At 46.2% G+C, this 19,603-nt stretch overlaps 1 protein-coding gene across 3 annotated transcripts in view; it reads right to left on the bottom strand.

Moving 5' to 3' along the window:
- The window catches only part of BIN1 (bridging integrator 1), a 139,074-nt gene extending 120,118 nt beyond the window's left edge, over nucleotides 1–18,956 (bottom strand). For all 3 annotated transcript variants that reach the window (XM_066632130.1, XM_066632112.1, XM_066632121.1), the window contains exon 1: nucleotides 18,791–18,956. In XM_066632130.1, coding sequence (XP_066488227.1) covers nucleotides 18,791–18,871 — 81 coding nt within the window. In that variant the 5' untranslated portion in view covers nucleotides 18,872–18,956. The remainder of the gene's footprint in view (nucleotides 1–18,790) is intronic.
- Between the last annotated feature and the right edge of the window lie 647 nt (nucleotides 18,957–19,603).

Below are 19,603 nucleotides of genomic sequence, written 5' to 3'. Positions count from 1 at the left end.
ATCTTATCTCTCTCTGCCAGATCACCCTGTCTTACTCAGAATCAAAGAAATCACCTTAAGCCAAGGTTCCCAAATTTACGGTGGCCAAGGAGCCCTTTTCTTGCAGCAGCCTCTTCCAGGTGTTGCCATCTTGGATCACACAAGATTCAAAATGGCAATGCCTGGAAGAGCTGGGAAGAACAAGTTGCTGTAGACATCCTGTGGTGCCTTTGTGAGATCACCACAGTGCTCTCAGTGCTTCGGCACACAGTTTGGGAACCACTGCCTTAGCTCATCCTTTCAGGTAGATGTACTTCAGGGTCCTCAGCAGAGACACCCATTCAAGATTTTCAGGGAACTGTTAACTAGCCTCCTGGCTTCTTAGCTTAACAAAATCACTGGTCAGTCATCATATCTGACTGCTAACCTCTTACAGAATTGTAGACCTATCAGTTCAAAGTACAGTTCACGTGTTGCAGCATGAGAAAAAGCAGATTACACTACCCTGTGCTTTAGAGTTCACACATACGTACTATACAAAGGTAAGCACAAGAATTTAACTTTCAGAGTGCCGAAGGAGGGGCCTGACTCCTGAAAAAGGACAACTCTGGCAAGTGACTGTACCTTTTCCAAAAGGCTTTCCCAAGGTGGAAAACGAGAGCAGCAACATACCAGGGACAGAAGACGCAAAGCCAGAACTTTTTTCTGTTATCTGAATTACTGGAAGGCACTGCAGTCAATATAGTGTTGTACAGTGGAGTAGTAGTGATCTCATTAATGGATGCCATTGTGTTCCATTGGTCCATGCTTGTTGCAGAAAAAATCAACAGTCCTTTCAAGTGACTTGGTTGTTATTCCTCAATAACTATTCAGGTCTTGGCAACAATAAAAATGTATAAGAGAAGCGTGAACTGGTTAATAAGTCAGCCATTTCCTTTAGCCGCAAAGCATTTGCAGATCATATCTGTGTTTAATGTGTTACCAACACATCAAATAGCTAATAATAGTAACCTTTACTCCTTGCTTCTTCTAAATAATGTCCTGCATTGAAATATTGATATTATCCATTTCTAGTCTCCTCCTGAAAAGAGAATCTCAAATTTGACACCACAATCTTAGGCTGCAATCCAACACACACGATCCTGGGAGTCAACCCTATTGGACATAGTGGAAATGGAAAAGGTGCAAAAGAGAGCGACTAAGATTATTACGGGGCTGGGGCACCTTCCTTATGAGGAAAGGCTACAGTGTTTGGGCCTCTTCAGCCTAGAAAAGAGATGCCTGAGGGGGGACAGGATTGAGACATACAAAATTATGCAGGGGAAGGATAAAATGGATAGAGAGATGCTCTTTACACTCTAACGTAACACCAGCACCAGGGGACATCCACTAAAATTGAGTGTTGGGAGAGTTAGGACAGACAAAAGAAAATATTTCTTTACTCAGCGTGTGGTCGGTCTGTGGAACTCCTTGCCACAGGATGTGGTGACGGCATCTGGCCTGCATGCCTTTAAAAGGGGATTGGACAAGTTTCTAGAGAAAAAATCCATTACGGTTTACAAGCCATGATGTGTATATACAACCTCCTGATTTTAGAAATGGGCTATGTCAGAATGCCAATGCAAGGGAGGGCACCAGGATGCAGGTCTCTTGTTATCTGGTGTGCTCCTTGGGGCATTTGGTGGGCCACTGTGAGATACAGGAAGCTGGACTAGATGGGCCTATGGCCTGATCCAGTCGGGCTGTTCTTATGTTAAGATCTGATGAAGATAACATCAGAAGGTCACCAGTTCGAGGACAACAGCAGCTCCCTGAACAGCTGAGAATGGCAAGACCCTGAAGCAGCTGACAAGTCCAGCTGAGTGATTCCACCTGCTCTTGGTGTGAGCAAGAAGCGTCCTGGCTGCCCTCCATGTGAGAGATGGAGCTGCTTGTCAGCCTGCCTGGGAGAACTGGAAGCCAGAAGCGAGACCAAACCAGGAAGATCCATCTGAAATGTTGTTGGTTCTTGAAAGAGAGAACCTCTATGTTTGTAAAAATCCCCTTGAGAGATTTAGAAACGCCTGCCTATGTAAACCGCCTTGAATAAAGTCAGAGGAGTAATCCAATGACCAGAAAGGCGGTATATAAATACCTAGTTGTTGTTGTTGTTATTGTTATTATTAATGGGGCTTACTTTTGAGTAGTTATTCATAGGATTGTGCTGTGAGTGATTTGCATGAAAAATTGCTATTGGAGCACCTATTCCTTATGTCACTGTTACTCAAACTGTAGGTTGGGACTCACAAACTGGGTCGCAAGCCAAGTTCAGGTGGGTTCCATTTCAATATTTTTTTTTTCAGTATATTAGACTTGATACCAACATATTATGTTACTGCATTTGGGGAGACCTCTACTTTTAATAGGCTACAATGTATATGCTTTTAACAATGATAGTCAACAGGGCTTACCCCTGGGTAAGCCTGGATAGCAGCCTAGGGTTGCTAAAAAAAATTTGTGTTTGATGACACTTCCAGCCTTGACATCACTTCCAGGTTAATGACATCACTTCCGGTGGGTCTCTAGATTGTCTCTAGAAAGTGGGTCCAGGGCTAAAAGGTTTGAGAACCACTGCCTTATGTGATTTTCACACTATAAAGCAGAAGCAGGTCATTATTATTTCCATCAGTTACAGATGGTGATTTGCCCATAGAAACTACACAAAAACAAAGCCAAAGTGTTAGTGAGATCCAGGTCTCCAAAGATGAAAGTCTGACACCTTCCATCCCCAGGATTACTCAAATTCCCTATTGAATTCTCCCAAAAAACAAAGACGGAAGACAACACAAAGACAGAGGACACCACAATGACAGATATATTGTTGCCACAAGCACCTGTTGGTTGCAGCATTTTAGACTGTAATTTGCAGATATGGAAACAAGTATACATTCAAATATTACCTACATCAATGAATGCCTACTGTTATATCAGTACCTCTTTACAGTGCTAATGGTATGCATGGAAATAATGCCAGCATCTCCTATGGCTTTAATTTTACGCACCATTATATGCTATGAGCTAACAAATCTGGCATAACATTCAGAAGGATGGCCAAAGAAATTATTCCCATTATTGTAAAATGGTTTACCAGAGAGGGTCAACTTACAAATCTCTATCACAGTCCCTGAACTGGGAACAATGAGATTCAGCAGGCAGGCTTTGAAGTGTGTTAATTTGCTCAGATCTTCAGCACAAATGCTAAAGAGGCAGAAAGCTGCTGAAGCACTCTGAAGAGGTTTTGGGGGGAGGGAGAATCAATCAGAACCAAGCAGGCTAAAACAAGAGGGGCAAAGGGCTTGTCCTGGGTTGAAGAAGCTTGCACATTAGATAGAGCAGGAGATGGACAGAGAAAATCATGCAGGGTCAGACTGGCTAGTTCTCTCAAACTGTTTGACAGAGCTCTGGATAAGTCTTTAGATAAAGTAAACAAGTACTGTACTTAAAATGGTATCAGTCCTTCCTACACTCATTTAGCTTCTTAGAAAAAACAAAGACTGAATTGTGCCTAGTAGAAAAGCTTCTGTTCTGCAAATCTCAAAGTGTTTTACAGTCTAAAAACTGGAGTGTGGGGAGGTGTTAGACAGATTAGTGCTTGGCTAGTAGACCAAGATATTTGTGGACTCTTGGGGATTATCTTCTGCCCTAGAGAAGGAGTTCAAGGTGTCAGAAGCAGTGCAACGCAGGATGTCAACCAGACCCCAAGATCCTCAGGCAACTAAAAGTTGTGGAACCATGAAACCAAAAGTTCAAACAGGATTATAAATATGAATACAATATTGTAGGATTACCATTCACATCTGTTACTATTCAACTCTCCTTCTTGCCAATTAATCCAGAAGTCAGATACTGTATTAAGTTCCTTCATTTCCAAAGCAATTCTGTGGGCAACTAGAGGATAGCAAGTGTGTATAAAGGCTGGAAACAATGGTCACCTCATTCAGAATTTACAGCCCAATCCCAGCCACACTTTCCTGGCAGTAAGCCCCACTGACACTAATGGGACTTACTTCTGAGTAGACATGCATAGGATTGGGCTGTCAATCAGCATTTGTTTAGCTCTTGCTGAGTGCACAAAGTGCTTCACATGACAGAATCCTTACAACAACCCTGTAAGATAAGTATTATCATCCCCACATTTCAGCTGAAAGGCTGACGGGGAGCAACTTGTCTAACATTACTATGAATTTATGGCAGAAGCAAGATTTTAATCATGGAAGCCCAGATTCCTATCCCAGAGTCTTGGTCACTATATTACTGATATAAGAAGGCCCACACAGGGGATATGGGATCCAGCCATAAAAGATGGAAAGTTTCTCCTCTCCACAACAGGCAGATCATGAATATCTCCCAAACTCAAGTAATTTGCAAGAGAGATCTAAAGGTTCCATCGTTCCCCCATTATGGATGTATTTCTGTTGCAAATACTCATTCCATGCCTGTATTTCTTCAAAACAAGAGTGGCTGGGAAATGCGTAATGCCTCTGTTGGTCCCCTTCCACCTATGTGTAATGCAGCACAATTCAAACAAAAAATCACTTGCCTATGAAACAGGCAGCTCTTCCATTTACAATGGGCTTTGTTGTCCATTTGCTTACTGAAGATCAGAACCAAGATTAGAGCTTTCTTGGCACAAGCAGAAATTTTCCCCTCACTGTGTAAATTCACAATAAATATGTTGTTTTTCAATCTCAAGAGAGGCTGATAAAAAAATAAGCGCCCCATCTGTGCCCTCAGTTCCTTCTGCTCCAGCGCTATCACAGAACATTTTAGCATACCTAGTTCTTTATGTGGGTGGCATCCAAAGTCACTGCATGAAGTGTACCCACTTTATGCGTATCCACATTATGCAGTGACTTTGGATGACACCCACATAAAGAACCAGGTATGCCAAAATGTTCTGTGATGGCACTGGAACGGAGGGAACTGAGGGCTCAGATGGGCTGCTTATTTTTTAGTTCCTGCTTTTGCTATATAAATAAAAGGGCATCAGGTACTGAGTTAATTGATTCTTTCTGTTCCCTGTCCAGATGCATCTCTGAACATGACTAAGGGCGCAATCCTAACCTACTTTCCAGCTCCAACATAAGGGCGATGTAGCTCCAAGGTAAGGGAACAAACTTTCCTTTACTCTGAGGAGGGCTCCATGACTGCCACCCAACTGCAGGATGGACCGCATCCCCATTGGCACAGCTACGTCACTGCTGGAAAGTTGGTTAGGATTTGGGCCTAAGACATTATGCCAAGGGGCAATGAGAGTGTCCCAAGTATTTAAGTGTGACCAGAGAAAATCTCTTCCCCCACACTACCCTTCCACCCCCACGCTGTTTTTAAAACTTATGAAAATTCCATAATCAAAGATTATGCCTTTTATGTGCCTTTATATGATCAAAGAGTGCCATCCAGTACAAAATATGCCTGGCCACTGGAAATCCAAACGTTGCATCAGAGAATACCTGTTATGGTGGCACTGGTGACTAGAGGTATGCAAACAGGGCCATCCAGACCACATCCTGACACTTGAGGTTGCATGCCAAATGCTGCCTTCTTACACAATGTAATATGTCAGCCTCTGATCCCCCCTTCACACTCCTCCTGTCCAAATTTCTTCTTTCTCCCTGTCCCATTCTTCCTTCTCAATCCAGGGAGTGGGAGGAGGAGGAGCAGCAGTGGAGGCAAGTGGGCAGAGGAGATGAACACCCCAATCCACCAACCTGCTACCTGATGCAACCACCATATGAATGGGCCAGCCCTGTCTGTAAACCCCAGGGGGGGTTAATCTATGCTGTTCAAACTCAACATCAGGAATGAGACACGTGCACAGTTTGCTCAGACTTTGGGCTGATACACTGACAGGTTCCCCAGGTTCCCCTTTCAACATGAGGCACGGAACTCACCGTGATCTCCAGTCACTGAATTGATAGTGCCCAGAACCACCTCATTTTGCTCCAGAGAGGAGATTCACTATGCTTGCCCATGAGGCAAGAACCAGGCCTATCAGAGCTGCAGGTCTACCTTTCCACAATCCTTGGCAAAATCCACAGAAGTAGGAGCCAGAAGAGGTTTTGTCTACCCTTGATAAAAAATATATTGTATCATTTAAAAATGACAGGCGTTCAGGTGTGCGTACCTTCAGGACTGAGGCAAGGCACACGTGAATGTTCCCTTTCAGATCACCAGAGTGCAGTGTGAGTATGGAAAGATTCTTCTTAAAACTTGCCACCTCCTATTAAAGCAGAAGGACAACTAGCATCAAGTGGAAAAAGCCGTTCCTAGACCAGACTTTCAAAATTTTTTAGCCTCACCTCCTACTTGCTGAACCAAAGATATCACCCTTTGTGAGACAGCATCTAAAACCAGCAGGAAGGAATATTTGCAATGAAATGGCCACATAAGATGTAATTGTTCCAGAAACAAGAAGACAGTATTGAGAACAAGCAACAAACAGTGGTATCGCTAGGATTTGCTTCAACTGGTGCAGGAGCCTAGCACATCATCCCCATGATGAATCTCCTTCCATGCAGTGGGTATGGCTACGCCCCAGGTGGTGGGCATGGTGATGCACCACTGCCCCAACCCTGCTGGTTTTTTGGCTATAATTTTTGATAGAATAGAGATATTTCAACGCAGTTTGTTTCTTTGCATTCTGCATGAAATTAAGCATCGAATGAAATATAACATGATGGTATTATTTGAAAATAAGATTTAAAAATTTTTTGCCAATAGTTATTTCAGCCCACCCCCACCCCCACGAGTGTCACCTGTTGTGGCCCACACTCCCTAGCAACACCACTTGCAAAGCTACCACTACTTGTGCCATTGGTAACCTGCAGATTGACCACCAAGCCTCAACTGACAACTGAATATAGATGTTCATGGGTAATCGATGCCCGACTCTTGGCACTTTGCATCTCATTAATGATGCAGACCTGAATTCATTGTGGTCCTCTACAAAAATTCCACCTGCCAGTGTAGATGACCTCCTTTTTCTTCTAATCTTCCTGCATCAGAGAAGCAGATCTGGATTCCACTCACCCACCCTCAGTCCTGTCCAATGTTTTCTTGCAAGAGAGCAAAGCTTTTTATGGATGTAGGGTAGAAGCCACTAAATCCCCTGGTACAATGTTGTTTCTAAAGATGCCCTCCACAGCAGAGGAAAGTCTGACAAAGAGTATGACACAGGTGAGAAATAAGGGGTCAGCAAAGCAGGGGCAAGGTCAATATAAGCAATTCCTCATTCATTGCCCAAGTCAAGCAATGCCATTTTCCATCTACAAGAAGTGCAAAATAAAAGTCACTGTTACAGTTACACAGGTAGAGTGGAGTCAAACAACAAGACGGTGCAAACTCCAAGGGAATCAGCATTGACCTTTTCAGCTTGATGTCATTACCTGGAGCTTATGCATTTGGTCCCAACTTAGTATAACCACCGACTTCACAGAAGCAGAAGGAATTCAGATTCTTCCAAAGTACTGATTACTCAAGCCCACACACTGATTACTACCAACACACTCAAGCATGAACAAGCACATTCAGACGCATAATAATGCCTAACCTATTATTTTCTCCATTCTCTTTTACCTCTGGAAGAAAACTCAGGGACAAAACAGGGAATATGTCCCAGCAAAAACTTAATCGTTACATTCTGCTTGTATCATTAGAAAGATTTAAGCACATGTTCCTCTTTCCCAGGGCCTCTGAGAGGAATTTTATCAGGAGGTACAAAGTTTCTTTTGGGCCCCTTCCCAAAGGGGGAGGAAGGCAATGGGAGCAGGTAGAATAGGAGACAAAATAAGGCGGGGGGGAGGGTGCTGACAGCTACAATAGTCTTTGAAGCCCAGGTCTACCAGGCTTCTTGATGCGGAGCCCAGGTCTTCCCAGCCATGCGGGATTGGCAGCTAGATAAAATAAAATGGAAAACCAAACACACTCCTTAGTCTCTCTAAAATCTTTGAAGTATAGCAAATCATTACAGAAAATTAGCATCATTGTAGTTCGAGTCACACGAGAATGGACAGTGTCCTGTGTGCACCAAAACAAACTTCTGCAGCAGCTGCAGCCCTGCAACTGTGTCCCTGAGCTCCAATACCGTCCTTCATGGTTATTGGATCAACAAGGCAAAGAGCAACTGTAGCATGCCAGTTTCCTCCCAGATGTGATATGATGTAAAGGAGGGTCACGGATGCATTCCTGAGCCCAGTGTGCATGGCTTGCAGCAGCAGTTACCACTGCATGCCCACAGTTTAGCCCCAGCATCATGCGCAGGCAGTGAGTCTGGGTGAGATAGGAAAATGTAAGATCCCAGGAACTTTCTGGGCCCCGTCCTTTGACTCCTGGGCCCCCTTTCTGACCCTGGGCCCAGGTACAAATTACCCCCTTTACCTCCCTCTCCTAGGCCCTGCTCTTTCCTACTGAACTGAAATAGGCCTTTAAAAGTACTTTGGCCAAATCATTCCCATGATTTTTTGCAATTTCCATATAACAACCGATTTCTTTTACTTGCCTTCCAGTGCAATCCTAAGCATATTTGCTCAGAAGTAAGGCCAATTTTGTTCAGTGGACCATACTCACAGGTAAGTGTGCATAGGATTGCCCTGTGCATTGCTTCCACTGAATCATTTGACTGACAACCAGCATAGCTTATTCTTGTTTCAAAAGAGATATTTAAATACAAGAGATTGATTCTTCCACACAGGTGGGGGAATCCCCAATTTTAAAAAGAGCTGAGTTACATGTAGTCAGAGCACATGCACCTGTTCGCAACATTATATTCATCTATACTTTTGATGGTGATTTAGAAGACTATGCCCACCTTTGGGGGAGATGTCAAAGTAACAGTTGTGGATATGGGGGAATTTCCTGTATCTTTCAATACCTGTATAGATGCACCAGGAACCCTGATGGATTGTTTAAAGATGTAGTTATGTTGCACACTGGTTGTGTATGATGTGGGAACATACCAATGCAATGTCTGTGGGCTGCAGCCATTGCATCTGCTGCATAAGATGTGACACCACCCTAATTAGCCAAAAGGATTCACACACACACACACACACACACACACCACGCTATCTCAGTAACATTCCCCCCATCATCAGGGAATACGTTTTTGCTGCTACTAGACATTTGGACTAAGTAAGGCACTGGGGAGCAATAAGACATCAGCTGCAATGACATGGCAGCTGTAGAAGGACACTGATCTAACAAACAAAACAAAAATGTCAAGGCGTTTGGCCCTACAAGTGCAAGGGTCAGAGATATTTCAGTTCACAACAGCACACAAAAGGTATTACAGCTTTAAAACAAAGAAAGCATGGGGATTACCAAAGGTTTATTTAAGGACACAAACAGCTACCCTGAACAAATATGATCAGCCTGAACAAACACATATTAAATTCACCATCTCATTCTAACATAATGAAATAATTCCCTCAAATAATCAAGATGAATATAGAACTTCATTGGGAAGTAGTAAATGATCTCATAGAGCAGGGGTCTCCAAACTTTTTGGCCAGAGGGCTGCATGAAATATCTGGCGCAGTGCTGAGCGCTGGAAAAAATTTAAATATAAAATTTAAATAAATAAATTAGAGATGGAACGTAGATGAATTAATAAATGAAAGAGTGGGCTCATTCACTCAGCCTCTACGGCCCACAGAACACCCTCCAGATACAACCAGAGCACGGCTCTGGTCACTTTCAGTTGGGTGGGTCAGAGGCTTTCAGGGGACAAGAGGCTGACTGCAGGTCAGCTAGAGGCTCGCTGCAGGCTGCATCTGGCCCCCAGGTCAGGGTTTGGAGACCCCTGTCATAGAGTGAAAGATTATTGAGTCTCCAATAAGTCTCTGGTCTCCAGAACTAGCTGGACACTAGCAACGTATAGTTTCTAGACATCACGCCCCATGACTGGTGGACATAGGAAAGCCAGCTCTGTGTCAAAGTCAAAAGCAAGGCCTCCCTGACCTACTCCACTATTCTACATAGCTTGTCTCCTGCTACACAGATTGTTCCAGGGAATATTTTCATCAGCATGTTTGCTAAAGTGCTTCCTACACATTGCACAGATTCTGGAAACATCCTAGGCCACATATTCTGTACATGCAGGATCACCCCATCAGCCCACATGATCAGAGCATGTTTTCCACACACTCAACACTCCCTTCAACTGCATATTGCAGAGAAAGATCTGGCGGAGGAGCTGTCTTTCAGAAAAATGGATCTGCCATTAATGGGATCTGAGACAGTAGCTTCAAAAGAACCACAGCTCTGCACCAAACCAGTACAATTTCAAGACCTAGTTTTATCAAGTGGACCACTGGAACCAGATATTTTATTATTATTATTATTATTATTAACAACAAGCATGCCATCATCCCTGTACATAGCACTTTACAAAGCATAATGGGACAGGTCCCTGCCGCAAGGAGATTACAAGTTAGCTGTCGACACAAGGGAGACAACTGAAGAAGGGAGGGAAATGGAAGGGGAAAATATGTCATTGGTTCAATTACATGCATTTTAAGCTTAATTACTGTAGAGGAATGGGACTAAAGCAGTGTGACAAAAGCTTCATGGAAAAGGTAGGTTGTAAGAAGGGATTTGAAGGAAGAGAGAAGGCATCATGCACTGAAACCAATAGCAGGACTATATCCTTGCTATGCCACATGTCATGGTTTCATCTCCCATCATTCCTTGTATCACATTGCTTCCCCCACCCCCGCACACACAAATCCACTGCAGGCAGCCTTGGGTTCCCACAAGTCTCCCAACCTACTATCTGTGAATTGCTGAAGTTGACACCTGTCCACAGGATAAATATAGCAGAGATATCCAACATGTGTTACATAGATCACTAAGGAAGCATGCTACCACCTGTCAATGATCCTTACTCACAATCTTTACTCAGATGCCCAGAGCTGCACCCAAGGGTCACTAACTGAGCCATGGTTTATGATGGCCAAGGCCTGGAATTGCTTCCAATACTATTTTACAGCTTCCACATAAGCTCAGCATTAATAATAATAATAATAATAATAATAATAATAATAATAATAATAATAATAATAATAATACAGGTATTTATATACCGCCTTTCTAGGTCCTCAGATTTCTCCTCAGACTTTATTCAAGGCGGTTTACATAGGCAGGCTAATTTAAATCCCCGTAGGGATTTTTACAATTGAAAGAAGGCTCTATCTTTCAAGAACTACAACAATTCAGATGTTTCGTTCTGATCTGGCCTCCATCCTGGCCATACATAATAGTATGTAGTAGGTATTTATCATGTCCTGCAAGCTCTCGCATGAAGACTGTATCCTTACATAAGAACATAAGAACAGCCCCACTGGATCAGGCCATAGGCCCATCTGGTCCAGCTTCCTGTATCTCACAGTGGCCCACCAAATGCCCCAGGGAGCACACCAGGTAACAAGAGACCTGCATCCTAGTGCCCTCCCTTGCATCCTTGCACCATCACTACTGTAAAATCAGGACAGTTCCGCATGCATACAGAATACTGGAAAACAAGGCTGTGCATCAGCATGAACTGTTCAAATTCAGGACTATCAAGCCTAAAACAGTCTACCACATTTTGTGATTTTCCTGACTGGGAGGTTTGCTCGCTACTGCTGTCAGCCCTTGGAACACTTCAGCTTGTCACTTGACCATCTAAGCCACAGATTCCACGGAAACAGATGCTGAATCAATAAGAAGGCAGCAAGTTACAAAACAGATCACAACAGTGCTTCCTCTTTGAATTAAGGCTGCCAGATGAGCCACTGATCCATAGCCCTCCCCCTCTTTTTCTCCCCCACTAGGATACTTCGCAGAAGAAAGTGGAATCATTAATAAAAAATATAATTTTGCTGTAATAGTCATACTGATTCTGAAAGATTAGTCTTCTGGAAAACTATGACAGGTTGTATTCTTCCAATATACAGCACAATCTAGTTACAGCAGCATTTCTTAAACTGCGGGTTGCAAGCCAGTTTCAGGTGGGTCGCATAGCACCTAGCTCAACCACTGTTGAAAATACAGAGCTGAAAATATAAGGTGCAGAGCTGCTGGGCAGGGTGAGCTTCCGGTGGGAGAAAGGACTGGTGCTTTGCCCTGAATGGGTGGGAAGATGGAACTCTTTAAAGGGGTGAGGGTTGTGTGGATGGAGAAGGATCCAAGTCTGGGCTTTGTTTTAACTTCTGAGCCAGAATGTTTCAATTCCAAGCTATGCAAAATAACAGTATGAGCGTGCTTTATAAGGGGACCTTTGGCTGATCATGGCTTAGGTTTGAAGCCTAAATTGACGATGTCACTTCCAGCCATGACATCACATCAAGGTTAACGACATCACTTCCAGTGGGTTCCAACAGACTGTCATTCTAAAAAGTGGGTCCCAGTGCTAAAAAGTTTGAGAACCACTTTGTTGGAGTATAGATAGAGGATGGAGCCTTAGTACAAAGGACTGGGTTAAATGGTCTCCAGGTTTGTTTCTGTCCTACGATTGATAGTGACATAAGTATCTCATAGCCCAATCCTCTGAGCTCTTAGCACTGGAATTGACTAGCATTCCAGCAGCAGCAACTGCCTTATTGCGGTTACAAAAAGTACTCTGACAACAGGTAAGGAAAGAGGGGAGGCCGGATGGGGTGCGGGAGGGCAAAAAGGGGGCAAATAACAGAGAGAGGATGCCACTCCCTAGCCTCAAGCAGGTAAAATTCCTCCAGAGCAAACTCAAGAAGGGTTTGCTCCAAACTGCTAAGGAGCAGTGCAGTCATGCCTTTCTTCCCAAGAGTAAGGCGACACTTTGCAGTACATAGAATGGCTTGCTGGAGGCAAAGGGTTCTGCTGTAAATAGACCTGCCTCATTAAGAAAGAAACTCTACCCTAACCAATGTAGACTGGGAGAGGTAAATCCAGGCCTTTTCCTAATGCCTGGATTATCATGCGCTGGGCCAGGCTCCCTTGTGGCCAGTGGGAGTGCCCAGCCCTCCAGCCCAGAAGTGAGGCAACTTATGGAAGAGAATGTGTCTTCCCGAGAGTTCTCACATGCTCTCTCTTCAATCATAAAATCATTTTTATCTCCCCAGGACCTGGAGCAGACTTGCCTACTTCCCCCTGCAGGATAGGTTAAGGTGTGTCTCCTAGGGAGGGTGGTTGCTTAGTGTGAGAAAAGCTTCCTATTTCCCTCACTTTTGTATTGGTTCTGCTGGGTTTGGTTGTGGTGGGACTGGGGCATGGGCTGCTTTTGGTTCTTACATATTGTTCCTTTGTTCTTTTTTCAGTTATTGCTCAAAATAACTTTGACTATGTTAGCTTCCATAGAAGAATATGTTTGTCTAGGATAGAGGAAAAAAGAGACAGTACCTTACACTGCCTGGGATGTATGGGGTAAAAAAAGGCCATTACAGGAAAAAGAGAATTGATAATTTGACTTGTATTCCCCTTTCTAGCCTTTCCTCCAACCATGGTAGCTCTGGTGGCAACTCAGGGCCAAATCCTATCCAACGTCCCAGCTCCGGTGTAGCCACAATGCATCCCCTTGTATGTTCCCATACCTTGAGAAGGCCCCAGTGACTGCCCCTCCATGACAGGGTGCAGCGCACACCCCAGTTGCCCAACTGCACAAGCACTTCAAAATTGGATAGGATTGGGCCCTCAGGCATTCATGGCCACCATGAATTTTTCGATCCTGAAGGTCCGCATAGAGCTTCAGAGGATCTTGGTGGTCCACTTTTACCAGTCTGCAAGTTATTTTGCAGACAAAAGTGCTCACATTCATCATGACTTCAGACTCCATGTTGTTTCCAATGTCCAAAGACACTGTGTGAATCAGCTTATCCAATTATTTATTTTATGACAAGTTTATCTACCTGCCTTTTCATAAACAACTCAAGGTGGTTGCACGAATACTACAAATACAGCAATAAAGCAGCAATAAATAAATAACATTTATCTAAAAATGCCATAACACAAACATATAGCCCAGCCAGAAACTCATTGCAGAAAATATTCCCTTTCTCATAAGAAGCAGCATAAAATAACTTCATTAATACAAATAATAGCAGCCTAACAGCACAGAAAGTAATCAATAACATGAGCAACAAATAAGAGTTGGAGAGGGGGTAAGATTCTATCTCCCAGTACCTTTCAACGCTCAAAATGCCAATCCAAATAAAAAATCCCAATTGGAATATCACTAAAAGTGGGACTGTTCTTAAATCATAAAGGAGAGAGTTCACAACTGTGATACTGCTTGCCATCATCCCTCGGACTCAGTGACGGACCTCCCATTCAGTTGATGGGGCAAATGCCCGGGCTTGGAGCCTCCCACGCCTTTAGGACCCCACGGAAGCCTCTCTGAGGCTCCTGATGGGGTCGGAAACTGTGCTTCCGCTTTTCCGGAAGCAGAGTTTAAAGCACTGGGGAAGCTACAGGAGGCTTCTCCAACGCGTCCTGGAGTTGTGCGAGGTACCATGTGCTTCAAGTAAGGGGGGGGGCGGAATTGCACGGGGGGGCGGACCTTTGCCCTGCAGTACAGGGCTGGGGAGGTCCAACACTGCTCTGATTTCTGTTGGCAGCCGAATTCAGCAGCATTGGGCCCTATCCAACAACCTTAGGGAACAGGCCAGACTATGCAGAAATAAACAGTCATAGAGATACCCTGGTCCCGAGCCATAAAGGGTTTTAAAAATTAAAGCACCTTGAACTAGGCCCGGAAACAAATCAGCAGCCACTACAGCTGCTGGAGCAGTGGTCTGATAGGAGTTGAACCACAGAGCCCCAGTGACCATGCAAAACACTGCATTCTGCATTAATGGCAGTTTCAAAGCAGATTCTTTTATTATGGGTTCTTTTCATGTTGTACAAGCTGAAGAATAAGATGGAATTCTTGGGAGTATGCAGTCAACTACATGTAAATTTGACTCTTGTCATTCTTGGCCAATAAAAGCTGCCTGGGAAACTGGCTACATGTACCGGGAGGTTGATTAATACATCAGAAGAAGGTGTAGTTCCATCATGGAACTAGGGGCAGAGGTTCACCCTTTCCTGAAGAAACACGAATCCCAGGGCATCAAACAATTACTGACCAGTCTTTGAGCATGCAGAGGCAGTTCAGCCATAGCGATACCTGGATGACACTGATTATCTAAATCCTTTTCAATCTAGCTTTCAGTCAGAGTTTGAGCAGAGACAGTCGTGAATGTCCTACGCTAGGAACAAGATACTGAGAATGCAACCCTATTGGTTCTGCTGCCTTCCTCACCACTGATCATGGGTATTCTCCTGGAGCACATAACCATGTTGGAGTTCAGGAGCACTGTGTAATGGTGGGCTTTCCTGGAGTACAGACTCGGTAAGGTAGTCATGCTCCTGCTTGATGCCATGCCCTCTGGCTTTCAGTCTCACAGTGTTCAGTTTCACCCCCATACTGGTTAAACATACATAATACCACTGGGAGAGGTTGTTGAGGGTTTGGGGTTGTGTGCCACCAGTTTGCCAATCGCACTCTGATACTGGGGAGACTGGGGAAGTTCTGAATCATTGCCTGAGGACAGGTAATGGATGGATGAGGGCTAATAAACTGAAACTAAATCCATCAAAAACAAAGATGCTAATAGTCAGGAAATGTGTAATCCAGGTTATCAACTGTTCTGGAAGAGGTTGCATACTCCTTAAACAACAGGTTCACAGTTTAGTAGTTCTACTGGACACACATTGCTCCTGGATGCTCAGGTGGCAGCTACAGCTTAAGGCAGTGCACCAACTGCATACTTTCCTGTTTTATCAGACTTGGTTATGGTTACCCATGCATTGGTTACATCAAAATTACTGTCATGTGCTCTACATGGGTCTGTACTTGAAGGCTGCTTTTGTGCATGGGAATCCCTGCATGGTCACATATCAAACAGACAACAGATGCTTGGGGGTGGGGGTGGGAAGACACATCAAAAGGCAGGCTAGGTTTAGAAGAGATCCCCAAATAAAAAAAAATTAAGAAACCTCACTCACAACAGATCAGACCCCACATATTTGCAGCCAGGATGGTATAGTGGTTCTGGAGTTGAACTTAGAGCTGGAAGATCTAGGTTCAGATCCTTGCTCAGCTATCAAGCTTCCTGGGTGACCTTAGGCCAATCACTATCTCTCAGCCTCACCAACCTCATATGGTTGTAGTGAGGACAAAAGAAGGAATGTACACCACCATGCACTAAAAGAATAGTTATTCAGGCATTGGACTAGGCCTGGGAAGAAATTCAAATGCCTGTTCAGCTCAGCTATGAAGTTCACTTGGTGACCTTGACACATGATCTCTCCGTCTAACCTACCTCACCTTGTTGTTGAGAAGATAAAATGAAGAGTGGGTGAAAGACCCATGTACATCAGCCTTAGAAGAAGAGGGGAATGGAAGCATAATTATAGTGTTGTTTTTTTAAGTCTTAAGCAGAGCGCGATACCATAGTCTTTCAAGACTGAAGGTTACCAACAACAACAAGCATACTTGCACAGGACTGGACTTGGAGACTAGTTCTCAGAATTGACATTACATTCTAATAAGGATGACATTTGTCTCCATGAGGAGGGAAGCAAGACAGGACAGCATGGCTGTGGTAAACGCACTGGGCCACAATGTTTCATCCCCCCTCCCTGTCCCCATTCAAATATGTTAATGCAATAACGCAAAGAACTGTTTCAGTAAGGGTGGAAGCATTTGGGCCTTACAGATGTAATGCTGCATCCAACAGGTTGGACTGCAACAGAGGAAGATGCAGAAGTTGGTTTCAAAAAGGGTCTCAAGCTTGCCCAAGAGAACCAGGTCGTCAACTGCATTACCTAATCCTAATGAGGTGGGACCAGGTTTCAATGGTGAATATGGCAGGTGGTGGCTGGTTGACCTTGCGTGGGGCATTTTAAACATTTTTTCCCTATGTGGGAACTCATTTTTTCCCCATGTGGGAATGTGTGAGGCAGTGAGCAGAGAGGCTGGCCTGCCTGTGATCCTTGGGCTGCGTAACATCAGATCTGAGATGGGAAAAACTGGTCAATTTGGGTCTCAAGGCCAAGCAGGCGCTCTGGGTCGGGAGAGATTAAAAGGGGCTTTGCCAGCAGCCTCCCTGTGCCCTCTAAATGGTATGCAGCCAGTTGTCATGTGGCAAGGCCAAAGAGCCACGACCAAGGGCAGCTGGTGACAGCGGCACCACCAGGGCCTGGCTGCAACTGCAGACAGACAAGCCTAATCCCCAGCAGCAGAGGCGCTCCAGAAAGCCGCTTTCCACCACCCTTGTGGAGCTTGCTGACCTCTGCACGTCCTGCAGGCCGGGGAAGAAGAAGTGGCAGCGATGGGGGGGGGGGAGGCGAGGGGCAGCACACCAGCCAGATCCAGGGACTGCCACAGGGCGAATGTCTGCCGGGCTTCTCCCGCATGCGCTGCAATGGAGCGCCCCGTGGTTGGCTGCGGAGCCGAGAGCTAGGCAGAGCCTCCCGGGGGTTTGAGGAATCGGGGCGCCAAGCTCCATGTTTTGCTCGCAGATCGGTCCTAGCGGTGTTCCCAGTCGCAGGTGGAGCTCCCCGGGTAACGGGCTTGCCACCTCTGGCCTTGGGGCTGGGGGAGCCTCACGCGTTGCAGGGCATGGACGGGGGGGGGAAGGCGGGGGGAGGGGAAATCTGGCCCACATCTCAGCTGGAGCTGCGTTGGCGGAGGCCAAGCGGATTGGTGTCACTCTCCACCAACCCACCCACCCCTCCTTCTGCTCCTGGTCTGTGTCCACAGCTAGCCCTGCGCGCGCCTCTCTTCTTGCAGGCATCCGGCCCCAGGCATCAATCAATCAAGCCCCCCCCCCCCCATCAATCCAGGCTTCCAAGCCCAGGCAGCTGCAGGCACCCAGCAGGCCAGGGGGCCATAGCCAAGCATACTCAGCCTCCCTCCCTCTAGGGCTGATCTCGCCTAATCCCATCCCCAGGCCTGCCTCCCGGCTGGAGCTTCAGACCAAAACCGGTCTGAAGAGGGGGGCTCGCTCAGGCTGACCTTTCCTGCTATAAATAGCCGCCCTCCGCACGCCCAGGACGCTCCGGTTTCCCTCTCCGGGATCCCTGCAAGGGGGTCTCAATGCAAGGGGGGGCGCATCTCTTCGCAGCCTTCCCTCCAACCCCCCCCCCCCCCGCAGGCTAAAAATAGGGATGGGGAGAAATGGGCTGAGGAGTTCCAGCTTCTCTTTGGATCCGCACACCAGAAAGCACAGCAGCCCCCCCGCCCCCCTGAACCGTCCCCACTCCCATTCTGCCCTTTTACACTGGGATCGAACCAGGATCGGAACAGAACCATCCCGGCGTCGTGTGGGTCAAGCCCAGTTGCGCGCCTGCAATCGTGCGTGCGTGCGCACTGACAGCCCAAGCCTATGCATGTCTACTCAGAAGTAAGCCCCGTTACATCCATGGGGCTTGCTCCCGGGAAGTGCGGCTAGGCTTGCAGCCTGACTCCCCACCCAACATGCCCAGGATTGGGGCCGCTGTCCCTCTTCCCCTGCCCGCAGCTGTTTCTCTCCCTCCGTCCTCCCTACATGGCACCCAAAGGAGACGATGTGGCTGAGCTGTCAGGGCCTGTGGAGGAGCCCCCCAGGAGGGTGGAGGGAGACCTGGACAGCAGATGCCCCTGGGCTGCACCACTCGGGGGCCCCAGACGTGCCCGCACCCCCGCTGCACAGCGCAGAGACCTCGCAACCCCCATCGCCTGGCAGGGGTTCCACCCAATGCAATGCCCCATTTCCTCCCCCCTGGTCTCTACCTTCTCCTGGGCCCTGGTGAGCTTCTTCTGCACGTTGCTGGCGATCTTCCCTGCAGAGACCCCCTTGCCCATCTCAGCCATCTTGCAGTCCTGGGGGGGAACCGTGCGCTGGGGGTTAAATGAATCGGAAGGGGAGGGAGAGCAGCAGCGAAACAATGGCCATAGCCCTCTTCAAGAGCCAGGCGCCGGGAGGATACAGCCTTTTAAAGAGACAGGACGAGCCAGGCACGCACCGCCGCGTCTTAAAGGCACAGCTCCGCTTCCCTGCAGCCTGGGAGGTTTCCCATCTGTGAAATGGGATGTGTGTGGCTGGGAATGCCAGCCAAGGAAAAGCAACCCCAGCAACACCGGCTGACCTATACCAGTCATGGCATCTGGTCACACTGGCTGGAAGGGACCTCAAAGGTCATCTAGTCCAACCCCCTGCCTGTGGCAGGAAAATCATCTCCAAGCAGCAATTTTCAACCTTTCTCGTCTCACGGCACACTGACAAGGCACTAAAGTTGCCAAGGCACACCATCAGTCTTTTGACAATTGACAAGGCACACCATGCTGCTGGTGGCAGGTTCACATCCCTTAATGGCCCTATTAAGGTACTATTAATGGTATTATTTTTATTATTAAAGTACCTATTAAGGGTACTTATTTGAGAACTCGTGTAAGGAAAGCGCCCTACAGGTAGACCACAGCTGCGATACAAGGACATCTGCAAGAGGGATCTGAAGGCCTTAGGAATGGACCTCAACAAGTGGGAAACCCTGGCCTCTGAGCAGCCTGCTTGGAGGCAGGCTGTGTAGCATGGCCTTTCCCAGT

The sequence above is a fragment of the Tiliqua scincoides genome, chromosome 1, assembly GCF_035046505.1.
Source record: "Tiliqua scincoides isolate rTilSci1 chromosome 1, rTilSci1.hap2, whole genome shotgun sequence".
Classification (NCBI taxonomy): domain Eukaryota; kingdom Metazoa; phylum Chordata; class Lepidosauria; order Squamata; family Scincidae; genus Tiliqua; species Tiliqua scincoides.
Note: the sequence above shows the minus strand (reverse complement) of the source record. Positions and strands in the feature narration are given on the sequence as shown.